At 44.8% G+C, this 19,974-nt stretch overlaps 1 protein-coding gene across 1 annotated transcript in view; it reads right to left on the bottom strand.

The window, feature by feature from the left end:
• Window positions 1–19,974, bottom strand: part of ARL6 (ARF like GTPase 6) — a 632,324-nt gene that overhangs the window by 463,500 nt on the left and 148,850 nt on the right. The window contains exon 2 of the mRNA XM_086922390.1: window positions 1,003–1,151. Coding sequence (XP_086778516.1) covers window positions 1,003–1,125 — 123 coding nt within the window. The 5' untranslated portion in view covers window positions 1,126–1,151. The remainder of the gene's footprint in view (window positions 1–1,002; window positions 1,152–19,974) is intronic.

Here is a 19,974-nt window from a genome sequence, read left to right as displayed (position 1 = left end):
AGAGGAGGTGAGGCGAAGTAAGGAGAAAGGAATTAATCAATAAGATAAGAAGAGACTTAGAAAGAAAGGCATAGGGTGCTTTCAGTGATTCGCAAGGTGCTGAGAGGTGATATACAATAAGAGAGAGAAGTAGATACAGACAATGAAGAAAAGAAAGATGATGTAGGGGTGAGGTTGAGAGACAAGTTAGACAAACCGAGATAACAGTATGTTAAAGGAAGGACAAAAGAGAAGTACAGAAATAAGTAAAGTGTAGTGTTAACGGATGGGGGCGATATGACCCAGCAAGAGGCAGGTGAGGCAGAGAAAAACAGGTGTACAGAAAGAGTGGTAATGTAGGGATAGGTAGAGAGAAACAGATGCAGAAGCTAGCCAAAGAGGGAGAATGTTAAGATAAAGACCGCAACAGAAGAAGTCTTTTGACTATCCTGTGCAGTTTAGTAGGAAGGCCCTTAGAAGGTAGGGGGCCCTGTGCAATTGCCCACTTGACCTAGCCTTAAAATGTCTCTAGGCTCAGATCCTAGACTAGCACACCGGCATTGATAAGAAGAGAACTGCAAATGTGGCTGGTTAGGATACTCATACTCCAATCAACTAAAAGAATGGGGAATAATGTCCTTGGACATCGTGTATGGTCACGTAGAACCAACAGCCGTCTTTTACATCTCTTAGCTTCACAACCCTACCAACTGTAAGGGAATACCCGTTTTCATACAGGCTACCTCGTTTGTAAAAAAACGAAAACTGTTTTTCAGCCTCCAGCGTGCATACAAACTAAATCACACAGCTTTTAACGAAACGCAATTAATCACTCCCTCTAGGCACCCAGCACAAACATTTTTGCAAAGTGGATATCGTCGTGGAAAAGACAAGTATGTTGTTTGCATTACATGAATAAAGACATAGTGATCTATATAACCTGGGAGTATATGCTCATCTTCGAATACGTTAAACATCCATATATATACACCCCCTTCCCCACCCCAAGAAAAGGATACTTACGTTTGAAGGTTTAAGTTTATTGATGATCGTAGTTTTACCGCTGTTGTCCAAACCAAGACACAAAACGTGAACCTCTTTCTTTTTCAGGCCAAGCCATCCTGCAAGCCTGTCAAACAGCCCCATGAATCCAACGCAGACACAGACACCACCTGGTAATTAATTAAAAAAAACCTTAGGGTGAAACACTGTATGTTCGGGAGACATAGCTTTTCAGCACGCAACGATCCATCGCCAGGCAACACGGAAAGCAAACAGATTCTATCCAAGCAAAATGGAAGGGGATTTAGCTAACATGGTAAATCAATGGTTTAAGCTGATTACAAGGAATGAGGCTTCATACTAAAGCAGATTGACTAATAAGCCTAGATATACAACGTCTTGCCCTTCAAAACACACTAGTTCTAAATATAGCGTCTTCAGAAAATGTGCCGATATTCACAGTGCAATAAAATACGGATAAGAATGCATATCAGATTTTTAAACGCTACTGCATGAACCAGCTAGCGACCATATACTATTTGCACATCACCAACATCCGCATCAATGCGAGAGCCGGCCCTTGCTTGGATAGTGCCCTGGACGGAAATAAATGTGTCACCCTCGTCCCAGCTGGTAAATAAAATGAGGCAGCAGGGGCCACCTTTCACAGGTCAGTTCCTGGTTGGCTGCATCAAAGCAGTGACTTGCCTCTGATCACATTTCCGCATCTCCCCCAACTCACCTGAATCACTAAGCTCACATCCTTCACGTTGGTGTCCCAAGTTGTTTGTTGGGGTGGGAGGGGGTGTTGGTGTGTGCAGGGCCGGTCCTAGGACTTGTGGGGCCCTGGGTGAAAGGGAAGATGTGAGGCCCCTCTAATTCGCATGTGACATCATAAGAAGTGACATAGAAAACCGACATCACAAGACAATTGATCTTTGTCATTGCTGAAGAGATAGTGTTGATATCAGTAACATGAATTAAAAGACAAATATCCAAATTAAATACGTCTATCTATTTTAAAACTGTATTAAGTGGATTACATTAGTCACATTGGACGGAAAAACTAGACGCAGATCTCACAAAGATGGCTATTCGAACTCTTATTTAACTCTGTGTTACCAGATTAGTGCATAGTAATAATTAGAGAGCGTTGGACTTGGCCCTTTTTGCAGGATCATCACTGAACTTTTTGATTTCCTCCTAGCCTTTTTTCTGACATGGTGTTAGTGGTTCTAGGACTCTGGGCACTTTGGCACTGCTGTCCAGTGTAAAGTGCGTGTGCTCTCTGTGGTAAATATGGTAAAGATTGGTCTACACCTGTTTGGCATATTTAATTTACCTGTCAGTCCCTTGTAAAGTGGTATCTCAGATACCCAGGGCCAGTAAATTAAATGCTACTGGTGGGCTTGCAGCGCTGATTGCGCCACCCACCAAAGTAGCCTTTCAAACCTGTCTCAAGCCTCTGCCATTGCAGGGCCTGTGCGTGCAGTGTTACTGCCATGATACCTAAAGTGTGTTTAACGTCTGTGACCCCCTGTTTACTGCTTGTCAGTCACCCCTAAGGTAGGTCCCAGCTAGCCCCATGGGCAGGGTGCATTGTAGGTAAAAGGTAGGACATGTACCTTAAGTGCGTGACATGTCCTGGTAGTGACAAACCGCTATTTTGATTTCTCACTGCTGTGAGGCTGCCCTCTCATAGGAATGCATTGGGGATTCCCTGATAAGTGTTTCAGTGGTAATACCTGATATGAAAGGAGCAGCATGGTCAAGTTTGGTATGGTTGGTATAGTAATAGTAAATGCTGCGCAATGGTGTGCGCAGATTTATTATACCTATTTTAGAAATGCCACTTCTAGAAGTTGGCATTTCTGTGTGCTATGTGGCTGCCTGCCTGATGTGGATTGCATGTCTGGCTTTGGAGTGACAGGAGCTGGTGAGGTGTGTGTGGCTCCAGGGAGGGCAGGGTGAGTCAGCGCTAGGCTGAATGGGAGATCTGCTGTTGGAGTAGTGGGAGGAGTAGTTACCTGACCCTGAATCGGTCTGTGCCTGCCTAGGTGAATGCTGGCTCCGCCCCCTGTGGTGTGTCTGATGACAGAGCCTCAACCTGACAAAAGAGGGTGGGAGCACTGTAAACAAATAGCTCCACACATCCCAGAACCAGTTGAGGTGTATAAATATCGGGGCTGTGACCCCATGAAAAGGTTGTGCTTCGTGTGCTTCCTTGTGACTTGTTGCTGCTGTGCCACAGGAGGAAATAAGGGACTGCCTCCCTGCTGGAGGGCCCTGTGTGATGGCCTGCCTGAGCCCAGCCTTTGCCCTGGGACTGTTGGGGGCACAGCGCCTCGTGAGCGCTGCACCTTTATTGTCGGTGGGAATCCCGTTGTGGTGATTCCCCCGCATTGCTGGCTTGGAGGCGGGAGCCCACCCCCCATTTCGTTTTTTATGGCAGGAGCCCACCCCGCATTTTGTGTTACACAGCGGGAGCCTACACTGCATTAGTGTTTTATTTTACGGCAAGAGCTCACCCAGCACTTTGCCTCGAAGACAGGAGCTGCCGAAAGGCACCGCCGAGGCCCGGAAGTCAGGCATCTTGCCTGGTTGGGGTCGTGATATAAAGCCCCGGAAGCAGCAATCAGGAAAAGGTTGCCTGCACCGAGGCGGGGCTCTCGCCACCGTGGCCGGAGAGAGCCCCGCGTGTGGATGGTAGGCGGGACCTCCAGTGTAGAAAAGAAGAAGCCCCGCGCTCCTGCTCTGACGAAAGACGCTGCCGAGCCTCCTCCCCGTTGGAGGAGACTGGAGGAGCCTGGCAAGCGCCGGGTGAGTGAGGATGCGGAGGAGGGGTTCGTCCATAGCCACGAGGACTCCATGCGCAGCAGAGCTGGTGCACAGAGATGCACCAGGAGGAGCCCCGTGAACGGAGCTCGCTGGGGGCTGAGTTCTTTTTGGGCGCAGTACAGTGCCTGTTGGTGCGAAGTTCCTCAGCTGTGCTGTAGTTGCGGTCAGCTGCACAGTGGGGGCAAGTTCGTATTTAAGAGTCCCGGAGTGGGGCTCAAAAGGCATAGTGGTGCCAGGCCTAATTTCCAGCTGCACCACGAGATAGAGTGGGCAGCTGCACCATGGGGGCATTTTGTTTTCATAAGGATATAGGAGTGAGATACGCTCCTCTGCCCCAGCTCATTGTGCACTTTGCTTTGGCAGCAAAAGGGCACTTAGATTGCCCTGGGGTCGTGCCCTGACATTTTGGACAAAGGGCATTTGAGCCCCACAGAAGGCCAGTTGGCCTGGGATAATTTCAGTGTGTATGCTAAGGTGCTGTGTGCACTTTATCGGTGGTACTGGGGTGCAGTACTCATGTCTTAGGCATAATGTGTTTATTCCTAATGTGGTTTATTCCTAATGTGTCTATGCCTACTGTGATGCCTATGACATAATGTGTTTATGCTTAGGATGTTTATGCATAATGTGTTTATGCCTATAGAGATTGCATAATGTGGTTATGCTGATAATTATGCCCAAATGCTAATGTGATAATGCGGAGTACAGTATTTTGCCAGTAGTTACTGGTTTTGATATTTTTACTACTTGTGCTTTTGACGGTTCTGACAGTGGCCCGATTGGCCCCGTCATGTATATAATCCACTGTGAATATTGCCCAGTGCCAGTTGGCACAGTGTATATGTGTCATTATGATTCTAATGTGTTTTGGATAATACAAAGGCTATTTTTTATATAACATTGTGTGGAGTTTCTTTTGTGGTGTGCCTAGTGTGTTGCTGCTGTGTGTGTGTGTGTTGAGCTTTACACATTGCCTCTGGGATAGGCCTGCATGCTTGTGCCAAGCTACCAAGGGGGGTGAGCAGGGGTTATCTTCAGCTTGTAACTCCCTTGCCCAGACTAGAGTGGTGGTTTCTGCCTGGATTAGGCGCAAGCCCTAGCCAACCAGAAATCCCATTTCTAACAGAGAGCATTGCAGAAAATAAATTGAATGGCATCACTGGAAAAAATAATGCAACAGGGTATAAGGAGATGAAGTTGAATTCAGATACAAATTCCTTTTTTATTCTTTTTGAGAGCTTCATAAATCAGACTAGAACAAAAAAGGACAGCAGAGTTCTATAGAAAAAAGCTTTCAGATTTAGGATTCAGAATGACTATATTCTCCTCACAGGGGATGAAGCCAGGTGAGGAAATATATATTTCTTATAAGGAGCAGATAAAAGGAAACATTACAATCAGACAACGAGGAGATAAGTATATTGATAAGAACATAAAAAGACAATTCCAGTGAAACATAAATAGAGTACTTTAAAGTTCTAGGTTATTCTTATTGGGTGGTTCCCTGGTATTGATTCATTACGTAAAGGTTAGTATCTGTGTATTTATAGTAAATTTATGCTGCAGATTTCAGGGGTTTTCATACCAAGGTTTTTTATTTGGTGTCAGAACTGTTGAAAGTGGTAGAAGCAGAATGGCACTATTCTGATGAAAATCCCTTAATCGCAACAAAAAGATAGTCTTATTCTTCTATATATTCCCAACTTTATGTGGTCGTCCAACTTGAGAAAAATATGAGATAGGGCAGGAATATGAAAAAAAAAGAAATTGCCATCTTCCTAATATGTCCTTTACACATCTGGAAGTTATTGGTAGAATGTGCCCTGTTTCGCCTACACCCTAATACAAACATATACATATAACAGGTTATCAGAAAGCTCATTCATAACTAACAGGGAAATTATACAAGGCAACAAAATTAGTGTTATACCTACCTTTTCCTTCAATGATTAGATAGTGACGATTCTCTGAGCCGATCAGGATACTCCTCAAGACATTGGAGATCAGAAGTAAAGTTAACTTGTGGAGACGCATAAAAAGTGTTTTTCACAAGGCTCTCGGGTCAGAGAAGAGCAGTTATATCGGGGCCGCAGGAGCGGTTAGGTCCAGTAGAAAAGCTCCTTACTCTATATAATGATCCAAAAGTTCTATGAAAAGATCTGTGGTAAAGTGCCCTCATGTGGGTGCCCGTTGGGCATTGCAGTGCTGGCCCAACAAGGAGCTTGCCCGTAGATGAAGCATGACACGCATACAGGTGTGTGAGGGCACTTGCTCCTATTGCAGCATATTCCCCCTCTGATAAACGGTATTTCTACACACTTATTCCACCATCTTCAAAATGAACTGCATACACTTGTTGGATCAGAAAAGAGCAGTGCCAAGATTGAAGAAGTTGAGAACTACAAATCTGTGCCATGATGCTCTCCTAGACAAAATAATGGAAGCAGTGTAAGTCTTATTTCTTCAATTGTGTCTTTTTTACCCTGATATGTCATTCCCTATTAATAATGAAGGTGAACATTTCTGGGAGAAAATTCCTAAAGGTCATGCAGAGGTTTCCTCATGTTAGCTAGAATAAACAAGGCTGCCTGGGACGCCAAGTAAAATATTGGGCTTGCATGGAGGGGTAATGCCAGCAAGGCAACACTAGGCAGCTCAATTTGCTCTTGCGCTCTCAGGGCAAAAACCTACCAAGCGCTTTGTCACTCACCCTTCCATGTGCAGGGTACTAGCCTGGTTGGGGTCTGAACCACAATCCGAATAAGACCCGTCCGACTGATGATTGTCCGACTGGTGATTGTCTGCTTTTGACAGCCTTCTGCGGCTTGAAAGAGGCTTGTGTGAAGTCCTGCTAAAAATGTTGGCTTTCTTGGGACCGTAGAAGTAGGTGGAATTTGGATGTTTTAAAGGCTGTGTTGTTTCTGCTGAGGTTGTCAGCCTTGATTTCTCTTCGGCTTCCTTCCTCCTTCATCCGGTGTATTTTTTTAGCATTAGGCCATATCTCTGCCTCTAAATAAATAAATAAAATGGTGCATGGCTACAGCTTATGTCACTAATTACCATTCTAGCGATTTTGGCGTCTTTTTACTCATTGAAAGCCTTTGCAGCCTGGCACATGCCGTCATATGAATTACTGGGTGTTCTGTGATTATCACCCTTTTTGGGGTACAGGCACACATCATTCCACTATCACTGTGACCGAGATGGGAATTCCTTATTATAATTACAGTTTGTGAGTCTCCCTCTCACATAGCATCACTCATCTCACCCCCTGGTGCTGCGTTCCATAATGTAAGCTGTACCTTGTTGGCCATCACGCATGACATAAAACGCATTACACATTCGCTCAAAACAACACAGCATCCTTCCAACCACACACTTCCAACTACATGTTGTAGCTTGATATCTATGTTAGTAAGGGCTTCAGCGCCTCACATATGGGTAGTAAGCGCTAAACAAATGCTACAATACCATACAATATCTTAATTGAACACATCGAAGTAAGCCACACTTGAAAAGCTAAAATCCCATTAAAATGAATTAGAAATGCTTCCAAATTGCTGCTGTGGGTTACACAGCATTGAATATTAATCTATAAGGCTGCTTGGTGGGGTAATGTGACTTCTGTTGTGATCAGTGTGCAATCTCGAGCAGGCTAGCTGACATAAGATTGGCATGGAAGTTCAGGCCTCTCATCTTTCATGTAGAATTTCATAAGTGTACCTATTTATTTGCTCACTTAATAGTCTGTCCAGCCTACGATTAACGTATCCTTCAACTTGGTAACAGTAATGTATGCTTTTCGCAACACTACAAATTATGTTTATCAATGATAAACCTTTGAAAAGGAAAGCTCTAAATAGCTGCCATCTCGCCAATGTACCAAAACCAAAATCTGAAGATGGGGATTAAGGAATGAGTTAGTGAGCATCATTGCCATACTATGGCTACACCTTTATAACTGCAAGGCCAATAAGAACCCCTTGCACAATGTTGATCTTCTTTCTGATCTCTCCGTAAAGTGGATTTGTGCTCAGTACATGCAACAAACAAGGTTAAATGAGTGCCCAGCCTTTATCCTTGTGTGTTGTTGCTAAAAATTGGGGCCTCGGATTGGATAGTAAATCTGTTGACAAACAAAGCCTGGTAAGGAGGCAAGCAAAGGTATCAGTCTGTTCACAGTTGGTAGCAGAATATTTTTGTGAGTTGCACCCTGGCTGCATAACTGCAGATCAGCAATTTGAATCTATGCATGGCACAATTGTCCTTCCAGGATCCAATATCTGAGCGTCATTAAATAGTATAATAGTAAAAAGTGGAATGAAACACCTTTATATATATGTGATAATTCAAATGACAGCTAAAAATCCCTTTGACGCACCACCACATATGTATTGTGCGTTTCACCACTGCATTAATATCCAATGTGTTGTGTGCCTCTTTTCATGCTAAATATTATAGGCAAAGGCTCAGAATACCATCTCCATTAACAAGCACTGGCAAAGCCAATAGGTCTCACCTATAAGAAATATTGGCTTTGGCAATGTTGAGTTGCCGTGTTGTACACTAGTGTGCCTGCTGTTCAGTATGGTTAAAAGTTAGTGGCATGTAGTGTCCTTGAGTGGAGTGGTAGGAGTAAACTATATATGGGGACCAGGGAGAAAACAAACCGAGGGACTCTATTTATGTGGGTAAGAAATATCTTCTAACCTTTACAGTTAGTGAAGTAGCAAAGGCTATAGCCCATATGTCTAAAAATAAAGCCCCTGGCCCGGACGGGGTTCCTGCCGACCTCCTCTTAACAAACATACCCCTTTGGTCTAAACTGCTTGCCAATGTTTTTAATAAAGCCTGTAAAATGGATTTACCTAAATCCTGGTCGTTGTCAGTGATAGTACCAGTTTGTAAACAGGGTTCTAGAAGTGGCCCGTGCCAATTTCTTTGATCGATTCTTTTGTGAAAGTGCTAGGACGAGTGGTTTTGGCCAAGCTTACAGACTGGCTGAATGATGCTAACATCCTCTCTAACCTTCAGTACGGTTTTAGGAAGGGGAGAGATACCACCGATCAGTGCTTTAACTTGCTCTTGTTGACTGGGAAATATACCATTGCGAAGAAGGGCACACTTCATTTAGCATTTATGGATCTTTCTTCGGCTTTTGACCGAGTGAACAGGTCCAAGTTATGGCATCTGCTCTTGAAATTAGGATTAGATGAAAATATTGTAAATTTTCTGGCAGATCTGCATCAAGATCTGGGCGCCACAGTACGATACGATCAAAGAGGGAACTTATCACGTAGCATCCGCATAATTAAAGGAGTGAGACAGGGCTGAATTTTGGCCCCTTTGTTATTCACTTTATATATTAACAATCTTGAAATTGTTCTAATGGGTGCTTGTAGTGATATCCCGGGTATAGGAGAGAGATTATTTCCGGCCCTGTTATATGCAGATGACGCTGCTCTACTAACTAGAACGACGAACGGCCTACACAGCTTTTAACCACTTTTGCTTCATTCATGAAGTCCTTGGACTTGGAAGTACATTTCTTTAAGTCCCACATTATGATCATGAGGGCCAAGCCAAAGAAATGTAAAAGTCACTATTGTGAGGGAAATAATCTCACACGGGTAACGTCATTCTCATATTTGGGAGTGTTATTTGACGAAAGGGGTTCCTGGATCCCACAAATGCAGGTCAAAAGAAATTTAATGGCAAGATCAACTGTTGCTGTTTTAGATTTTGCCCGCAGACTGGGATCTAAACCCAAACTAGCTATGTTAAATATCTACAGAGCTAAATGTTTGGCCATTGCGAGCTATGGTTCAGAACTTTGGGGCTACAGAAACACTGGAAACATGCAAATAGTGGAAAATACATTTCTAAGAAATTTGCTAGCCATACCGTCCTCGACATCCACCTATATTATTCATAACAGACACCATTGGAATGGCTCCTCTGCTCAAGTGGATAAGTATTTGGACAAATCCGGAGCTGGAGATGAACCGGTTATCATTCGTGACTATTTTACTCTTGACTTGGCAAGTAGCATCCCATGGTTAAATTATGTCAAAAGGACTGCAGCTTATTTAGGCAGACCTGAGCTTTTTGGTTCCCCGGAGAAATTGTTAAAAGCAGAGAAATTGTGGGTTAAAAGTATGTATGTTCAGGTATCTCAAAGTGATAGAGAGCAGAATGAGTTAAGCAAACCGTCTGTTCGGGCTCATCAGCTGATATGTACATCATTAACGATTGAGCAACACTTAACCATTGTGTCTAACCAGCACCATCGCTTCCTATTGGTTCGATTTAGGTTAAACCAACTACATTCGCTTTTTGCCGAGCCAAAGGGATGGAAAAAGCTGGAGGACTTAGATGTATGTTCTCTACTTAGGATTCTCTGCATTTTGTTTTATTTTGTGAATATTTTTTGATAATCCGTAATCGTTTTATAATACCAATTTTAAAAGGCAAAGGTTTTACTCATCCAAGACCGGCTTTCATTTATTTGCAAGTGTTAAATAATACATGGGAAACTTTTAATGTAGCTAGTTTTTTAACCGCAACTGTCAGGATTAAGAAGAAAGGAAGTGCTGCTAATAATGTGCATCTGGTGTCAGGACTTGTATGAAATTTTCGCCTTTTTATTCTGTATATTAATGAATTAATTATGTCTTTTTTGATAAATTGTGATGATTATGTTTATTTGATATTTTTGTAAATTTCTTTGAAATATATTTTTGTAGTATACTTTTATGGTTTTAATTAACCGAATAAAGTGAATTTGACTGACTGAGTAAACTGTCAGACTGGAATTGTTGGAGTAGTAGTTGTAGAGTGGAATGGAGGCGAGTAGAGTTCAGTGGCAGAGTGTTGTAGAGAGCAGTGTCATCAAGTGAAGAGTCGTAGAGTGGAGTGCAGTAGATTGGAGTGGGTTGGGTGGACTGAGGTAGTGGGTGGATTGGATTGAAGTAGATTGGGTGAATTGGGTTGAATTGGGATAGAGAGAGTTGGAGTGAGTGGAGTGAGGTGGACTGGGTGGGTGGGGTGGATTGGCTTGGAGTGGGATGGATTAAAATGGGGTGAGGTGGATTGGAGTAAGGTGTATTAGATTGTTTTGGGGTGGGGTGGATTGGTTTGGAGTAGGGTGAATTGGAGTGTGGTGGGCTGGAGGGATTAGGCTGAGTGGGGTGGTCTGAACTGGGGCGGGATACATTGGATTGAGGTAGAGTTGGGTGATTGGAGTAAAGTGGGGTGGACTGAACTGCAGTGGAGTGGGATGGATTGGAGTGGGGTGTACTGAATGTGGTGGATTAGATTGGAGTGGGGTGGATTAAAATGGGGAGGGAGGACTAGATTGGGGTGGGGTGGAATGTAGTGAGGTGGTGGGGAATGGATTGGGGTGAATTGGATTGGGGTGGGGTGGGGTGGATTGGAGTGGAGTAGACTGAATGGCAGTGGGGTGGATTGGATTGAGTTGACTAGGATTAGGGTGGGGTGAACTGGTTTGGGGTGAGGTGGGTTGAATTGGGGTGAGTGAGGTGGGTTGGATTGGGGTGAGTGGGTTGGGTTGGATTGAGGTGGGTTGGATTGGAGTGGGGTGGGTCGGATTGGAGTGGGATGGATTGGATTGGATTGGGGTGAATTGGATTGGATTGGAGTGGGGTGGAAAGAGTTTGGCGGATTGTTTTGGATTAGAGTGGACAGACAGGAGTGGAGATATTTTTTAATTCCACTTTTAAAGAGGCTGAATTTTAATCAGGTTAGCCCAGCGTTTTTGTATCTGCAATTGATTAAGGCAGATTGCATTTTTTTAATCGTAGGAAATTTAAAATCTACTGTGAGAACTAGGGCTTGCCTGGAAATCTAGCTATCTCATTGGTAGAAGGCACTTTTTGTTTTTATGTGTTGTATATGTGTTTGTTAACGGATCTATCTTCTTCTCTTTTTATTGATATTTATTTATTTATTTATTTAGTGTTTTATAGAGCGCAAACCAGACCCGTGAGGGTATCAGAGCGCTTTACAGTAGTATCAGGTGGGGTACAGAACAAAGGGGGGAGGAGAGTCCAGGGATAAGGGAACAAATAGAAACAGTATATGGTAAAACAAACAGTCATAATATTCAACTACTATAAGCGATAGGAGCAACGATGCAATAAACTAGAAAAGCAGTCTCATCACCCAGAAGGATTGTTCAAAGTGCAGGGTGGGTAACATAGGGGAAGACAGCAAATGAATAGTGCAGGTGATGATAGGTAAAGTCAGGTTGAGGGGGTGAATGTAGCGTGAGCTTTAGGAGAGGAATTTGCCCATTAGGAAAGATTTGGTCTCCTTTTTGAAGTGGGCTAGAGACGGTATACTTTTAATGGCGGGTGGGAGTGAGTTCCATATTCTTGGGGCCCCTCAGAGAAGGCCCGATTGTATGTTCTTTTTTTCTTGAAGCATGCAGGTTGGAGCAAAAGGGCTCTGGCGGACCGGGAGTTTCTGATTCCTCCAGATAATACACGTTTCTGTGCAAGAAAAGCAGGGTACTTGGAATAGAGAGCCTTGTGGGTGATGCAAGCCAGTTTGAATTGGATTCTGGCCTCGAGGAAGCCAGTTCAGAGCTTTAAGGTGGGGCGAGATGTGGTCAAACTTCTTAGAGCCAGTTAGGAGTCTGGCGGCGGCGTTGAGGCAGGCTTTCAAGGGTGCCAGAGAGATCTTGGGTAGGCCTGCGAGAGTGGAGCAAGTATATTCTAGTCGAGAGATGACTAAGGCCTGGATAGCTGATTTTAGATCAGGAGGGTCGAGGGAAGGTTTCAAGTTTCGTAGGTAGTTCAGGTGAAATCTGGCGGTTTTGGCCATCGCGTTGATATGGTCCCGCATGTTCAGGTTGCCGTCTAAGGTAATTCCCAGGGACTTAGCAAGTCCACAATGGGAGGAGAGCAGTTTAGAGCTGTGATAGTCTTGGTCCAAACTTGGATGTCTGTATTTGCATTAGGTGGCGAGATTAAGAGGAACTCAGTTTTTTGGGCGTTGAGTTTAAGCTGGTTGGATGTGAGCCAGCGAACAGTAAGTATCAAGGCCTCATTCAGGGAACGGATATCCTCTGGAGAAGAGATGTTGGTGCAGAGCTGTGTGTCGTCGGCATACATGTGGTAGGAGATATTGGCAGTGCGCAGGACCTCTGAGAGTGGTTCGAGGTACAGATTGAAAAGGGCAGGGGATAAGGTTGATCCTTGGGGGACTCCAACTGTGATCGGATAGGAGGCGGATAGGTTGCTGTTGATCAGGACTCTCTGCGAGCGGTTCTGGAGGAAGGATCGGAACCAAGCCAGAAATCCAGACCCATCCTAAGTTTGAGGCGATTCAGGAGAATTTTGTGGTTAACCGTGTCAAAAGCCGAGGATAGGTCAAGGAGGATCAAGAGACAGGTTTTGCCTTGGTCAAATGCTTGAAGGGCATCATCAACAATGTGGAGGAGTGTGGTTTCCGTGCTGTGCCCCGGTCTGAAACCAGATTGCAAGTCATCTAGAAGGTGGAAGTTGGAGATGTGTTGGCTTAACTGTTGCTGTACACATTTTTTCAGCACTTCAGCTAGGAGAGGGATGTTAGAGATAGGTCTGTAATTGTCAGGAGAGGCAGGATCTAAGGTGGGGTTTTTTAGGATGGTGACCACCTGGCCGGCTTTGAGAGAGTCAGGAATTGATCCCTGTAGGAGAGAGGAGTTGATTATAGTCGTCCAAGAAGGGATGATAGCCTGAGAAACAGAGGCAAGGCAGTTTGAAGGGAGAGGGTCGTTGAAGTGATTGTTGGGGCTTAAGGAGGGAAGAGTTTTTGAGATTGAGTGTTTATCATAGACTTTGAAGTTGGACCATGAAGCTTAGTTTTTGGGGGAGGTCTTGGAGGGCAACGCTGAGTGGGGATGGGGAACAGGAGGGGTTTGGGAGTTGGTAGCAGATATGAGTTCCTTTCCTAGGGCAGAGATTTTATCACAGAAGAAGGAGGAGAATTGCTCGCATGGGATTGTAGAAATAGGGGGTTCTTTGGATGATTTAGCAAGTTTGTTTGATTGGTGTTTGACCAACTCGATTAATTTGCGAGGTCTATTCTTAGCGTTATCCAGTTCAGCTCTGAAGAATTCTTTTTTAGAATGAATGATTTTTTTGTTGTAGGCGTTTAAGGCCAGACGGAGAAGTTTGAGATGGTCGGAGGTAGGGTGCTTTTTCCAGTTTCGTTCTGTTTGTCGGAGGGACCTCCTCTCATTGTTAAGGGATCCGTTGAACCATGGGTTTCTGTCTTTGATCTGTGTTTGTTTCAGTTTTAGAGGGGCAAGGTCATCAATTATGTTGGCTATCGTTGTGGAATAATGTTCAGTGAGGTGATATGGGGGGGGGTCAGTTGCACAGCGAGCAGCCAATTTCTCGTGATCCAGGTTCTTGGTGTCCCTGATCCATCTTTTGGGGATCACCGGTTGCGGTGTCCATATCTTGTGAGTGCCAGGAAGACAGAAGGTGTTAGCGTGGTGGTCAGACCAGTCGCAGGGATCTATGGAAATGAGTTTGTCCGCAGATTCCTTGGAGATGATTCAGTCTAAAGTGGCCCCTTTTGAGTGAGTAAGGAGGGAGCAGGCTTGGGTAAGGGCTTGGTCGGCCAGGAAGTCTCTGATGGCGTTGACCTGCAGGTCCTTGGGGTTGTTCCAGTGCAAGTTGAAGTCGCCAAGAAAAATGTCATTGGCATTCTGAGAGGCCTTGGCTGTGATGATTCCCATGAGGTAGTCTATGAAGGTGGGACTGTATTTTTAATGTATCATGTTTTAAATGAGTTTTGGATGCTGTGTAACTGTTATGGTTTTCTAAATGTAAAACCGACTAAAGTTTTTTTGATTTGATTTGAACACTATACGTTTAATATTGTTTGTCTGTAAGTTAGGAGTTTATACACCCTCATTACACATGGTAATATGGCCACCATCAGTCACATTGAATGATAATCATTTACTTTAGTCCTACTTTTATCTCCATATCAGGAAACAGAATCAAACGCATGACCCTCTGCTTCACCATGTCTATTTACAACTGACAAACACAGCATGCTGTACTTGAACACCGAATAAGCATGAATTTTCATCAGAGACACTACAGCGTATGAGTAAGTACCACCATGAGTAATACGCTAAACGTTGGGAACGCCCTGCCCCCGTACCAAGACTTTTCTTTGGTTCTTCATTAACATACTTTCTTCAATTTGGCTGCACTTTTGTCTTCACGATTGTTTAGTTTCCCGATTAATACCAGCTTCACGACTTGTTTAGGAGCACAAAAGTTAAATTTTGCGTTTATTGCTAATTCTTCGTGGCATGTTAATTGAGATTGAGCACATTTTACAACATTTGTCATTGTTATCGTTATATTGGACTCATCGCATGTTGTGATCTACATGAGTCAAAGCTATTTTGTCTCTCAACGTGTTTCACACGGGTTCACTTGAGTTTTCTACGACCGTATTCAACTTCTTACTCATCTTAGTTTTGCAACCACTTTTTTTTCACCCCACTTGGAGCACCACAGGGACTTTTTGTTATATTGAATGCACTACCTTAGGACAGAACACCCACTTTACATCATTCGCATGATTTTCGTTTACTTCCAACAGGAAGGTTTTCTCATTAAATGTATTTTTTCTTACACTACAGATTTGTCCCCTGAGGTAGGGCTACGTGCCCGAAATGCACTGGTATTTATAAAACTAAGGAGGACAACTTTAATTTTGAGAATAGTTATTGATGACTTACTGCTAACTTTCTGTAACGGATTGAAATTTAAGTCCACAAAATGTTGAAAATATATTGAAAAATGCAAGGAATATCTAATCACGAAATTCGGATCATTTTCTTCATTTTTAATTGTTTGAAGCGCTAAACCCTTCACAGGGTCTTGATTGGCCATGGGGGACTCACCCCATGCTGGGTGCGCTACTATAGATACCGCTAAAACAAATTATGACATCACACCCATACTGTTGTCTCTTTGTTGTCTTCCTATGGAAGCAAGGTCAATTTTCAAGACTGTCTGTATCACCTACAAAGCCTTGCACACCTTCAATCAACACTTTCTGGCTAATAAACTCAAAATTTCAGGTGACTCTAGACCTTCACGCAATGCAGAATACGTACTGCTCAAACCTCCTACCTTCAAAAGGGAAAGAATTATAGCTCAATCCTGTAGGAAGGTGGATACCGGACTATGGTTACCCCAGATTTTTTGCCTTGTGTTTAGCTGGTTTTCGACTTAGTTGGCCTGGTTCCCTGCTAATCAGGGCCCCAGGCTATCTGCTCTCTCCTTAAAATGGACTCCATGAACCTTAGGTGCATAACCAATTTGGTACTGGACACCTTGTCAGCCCCTCTACAGTGCACTATAGGTGCCAAGGGCATAGGTGCATCCATGGCCTACCAGGGGCTGCAGCATATCTTTTGCCACCCCTGGCTGGTTCTTAAATTGACACAACTGGCTGATCACTCAACTGGGGCAAGGTGGTGTAATCACCCCTTGCTTAGATATAGTATACCTATATCTAAACCTATATCTGGACACATATATACCTATAAGTCACTCCTATGGCAGGCCTTAACAATCCTGGAGGCAGAGTGCTTGGTTTTATGCGAGATGGTGCTCTAGCATGAGCTGAGCCTGTCTGCAGCTGTCGGGACCAACTCCCTTAGCTGTTCCGGGATAATGCCATACCATATACTCTTAACTGCATTATAATCCATCGCGGTTATGTGCTAACTTTGGTTTGGCTGTATCAAAACATGTCGTGCAAGGTGTCATACGATTTGGAATACTATCCCCTCGACAGTCCTGTCGACGGGGATAGCATTCCACCCTTCTAGAGGGAGAAGACATGTTACTTTACTAAAACGGGGTTAATCCTAATCAGAGCCTCAGCATCACAAAATGGATGCTGCTGCCACTGACACAAGTCTGACCTCCTGCTGCTGACCGAAACTTGGCAGAGGAGGCCTGGGCAAAGGGTTTCCTGTCGCGGGGAGGTGCTACACCACCCCAGACAGGAGATAGTGTATTGGGGCAGGGAGGGCTGAAAGAAACTAGACTGTGCCTGGGGCGCACAAGGCTTCCCCTTGCATAATCCGGTCAAACCGGTTCTGGGGCACATCAGCCCAAGTCCCAGCGCGACCCTGGACAAAGGGAAAGGGGTGTAACCACCCCCTTCCTGGGTCCCACCCATAGGAGGGACCTAGCAGGTAATCCAGCCCCCTAGATTGGTATAAGAATGGGAGCAGTGCCAACGCACTCAGATTATCCTGACTGAAACTTATGAAACGAAACTCCGGACCCTTCGACATCCTACTCGACGTAGAAGACTGAAGAATCTCCCTTGTTGTCATGGAGTGACCACCCTGTGCAAACAGGCACCATCCAGCACCTCGACGTTTGCTTTGTTGCAGTTCCCGCCGGAACTCGAGCGACAGAGATCGACAAGACCCAGCGTGCCTGCCTTCTAACAGCCCGATCCACAGTCCCTGCAGAGCTGAGACCCGTGGAGGCGACCTGTAGTGTGGGGCCAGCCATCTTGGAAAGACTACGAGGCGCTGACCGTGCAGCTTCCGAGGCTCCCTCGAAGCTGTGCATTGGGGTTTGAGAAGCCCCAGCCCTGAGCCACTCTTGCACCGAAGCTCACCCCTCTACACTCACCGAGTGCTGCTTGGGGCCCTTCTGCATTTTTTGGCTCAACGCATTGGTCCGGTCGCTTGCCCGTTGGCTAGCGGCCCCAGTACCGATGAACCTTTGAATCTAACTTGTGAATCTGGTTGCTCCAGACTTGTCCTCACTCCCCTGAAAAGGAGCACCCGCTCTGACCCTCCTGGTCCGAGTAAGAAGCGATCTTCGAATCCTGCGTGGGTTGCGCTTACCAAGGGGTTGTTTGCTCTGATCCGGAATACGACACCGCCAACAGCAAGAGCCTTCGTGGGACAGCTCGTGGTCCACTCCTGGACATCCTTGGTGCCCCAGAGTCCACGTGGCAGCGGAGACAAGCTTCACGACATCGACCTGATTGCGCCCGACATTGCCTGGTTCCTTCCTGGTTCCACCCCGGTCACTGCTGAGTGACCCAGACTCTGTCCCCTCTGCTTTCAGGTCGTCTACATCTTCGATCCACCCTCGGATCGCACCGGACACTTCTCTTCTGGCCGCCTGCAGCATCTTCATCTCCAGGCTCCATAGATCTACACGACGAAAGCCGACACTACTTTGCCCTGTGCACCCGCTTCCTGTGGGTGAGGTAACTCATGAAGGCCGGTGCTCCTGTACTGGTATACACCTCTAGTGTCTATGTCCAAAGTTTTGTCCTTCTAGGTCAGTCGGAAGACTCTTAAAACAGTAACTTGATAACTTTTACGCACCATTGACTTGCATTGGTGCATGTGTGTGCTTTAAGCGCTGCACCCGAATCCCGCGGGCTTTTGCCGACTTCAGCATTGCTAGTCCTGACTGCTCCCAGCGATTCCCCAGGCCCTAGGCCTGAACACTGTTCGATTAGTGATACTTATACCACTATTTTAGTATATGGTTTGAGTGGCCCCTGGGCCTCATCCATAATTGTGCAACTTTTATATGTTTAACTGTGCTTTTGTTTAAACGCTTGCGCTTCTAGACTCATAAAGAGTATAGAGGATTATTCTAGTAATAAATACATATATTTTTATAACATATAACTTGTGTGGTGTCCTTTCATTTGATATTACAGGATTGTGATTGGTAAAACAGCTTGCTTAACACGACCTCTTGAGTTAAGCCTTTAAGGCTGCTTAGTCCATGCTACCCTTAGTATAGCTTGTCTATAAGGTTGACTTACAACCAGACACCATAAGGGATTGTTTGGACTGATACAAGGTGCCCCCAGAATTGGAGACATCATATATCAGGCAAACTTCTCACAAATCCTTCTCTGGTAATGCAGCTAAAATCTGGAACTCACTTCCTCAATCCCTCCGAACCACCACCTCTTTCCAGACCTTCAAAACTGATCGTAAAACTCTCCTCCACCAAAGGCACTTCCTGGAATAATTCAACCCATTTCTTGACCCATACGGCCATCTAGTACTCAAATGAGGTCAACATTGTAAATATGTATTTTACTCGTTTTAACCTAACGATGACACCTTTTAATTTTTTGCAATACAGATGTGCAACTATCTAGCATTGGAACTGCATATTTGTAACTTTTTGGTGTGCTCAGTCTTTCTTGTGTACATTTGTAACTGTATATATGTAACTTTTTAGCATGTTTAGTCTATCTTGTGTACCTTATGTAACTTACCTTGTTCTTTTGTAAAGCGCTCTGGCACCTTTGGGTAAAGTTTGCGCTATATAAAACTGCATTAAATAAATAAAAAATAAATAAACTGCTCCATCTCATCCCCAGCGAGCCCACGTACATTATGTCGGTGTTGAGGGGCCACCCAGCCTTTCTACACCATGTCTCTTTCCCCTTGGATTGTGGTCTTCACACATATGAGTGCCTGATCACCGACCATCATATGTCGAGCCAACGATTAAAGTTCATTTCAGAGATGTCCTGGACTGGGGGAGGGGGTGTTTATGGTGGGGGCAGTGCTGAGGGCTTGGATATGAATGGCGTCATGTTGCAGGATAGGTGTTAGGTATGTTGGTTCACAAGAGATGCAGCCTCATGTAGGCCTTGGGGTTGTCCCAGACCGTCATCTCCCCATCGCCAAGATCAACTTTTCTTGCAACCCATGCTGCGCAACTGATGTTGCCACCCCTATCCTGAAGAAAGTGTATACCATATTTACCAGCAGGCAAACCCGCTTTTGCCAGGGCATAGCGTAGTACAGCTAAAAACTGCAAGCGTAGTACAGCTAAAAACTGCAATCTGCTCCGTAAGCCTCCAACCTCATGCATAATTAAGGGTCCTTCCCCTGTTGTGTACAGGGTCAAATACTTCCTTTTTCTGCACACTGGGCAGCAAGCTGGATCCATCACGCACATCAGGTTCACCCATTCCCCGTTCCTGGCTTGGTCTGTATTCAATCTCCTTTGTATTATTGCCGGAAGGATGTGTCCATGCCTTACAACCCCTTACTTGTATTCCTGCATTGCCCGCCCATGTTATGGATGGCGCCAC

This window comes from Lissotriton vulgaris, chromosome 5, assembly GCF_964263255.1.
Source record: "Lissotriton vulgaris chromosome 5, aLisVul1.2, whole genome shotgun sequence".
Classification (NCBI taxonomy): Eukaryota; Metazoa; Chordata; class Amphibia; order Caudata; family Salamandridae; genus Lissotriton; species Lissotriton vulgaris.
Note: the sequence above shows the minus strand (reverse complement) of the source record. Positions and strands in the feature narration are given on the sequence as shown.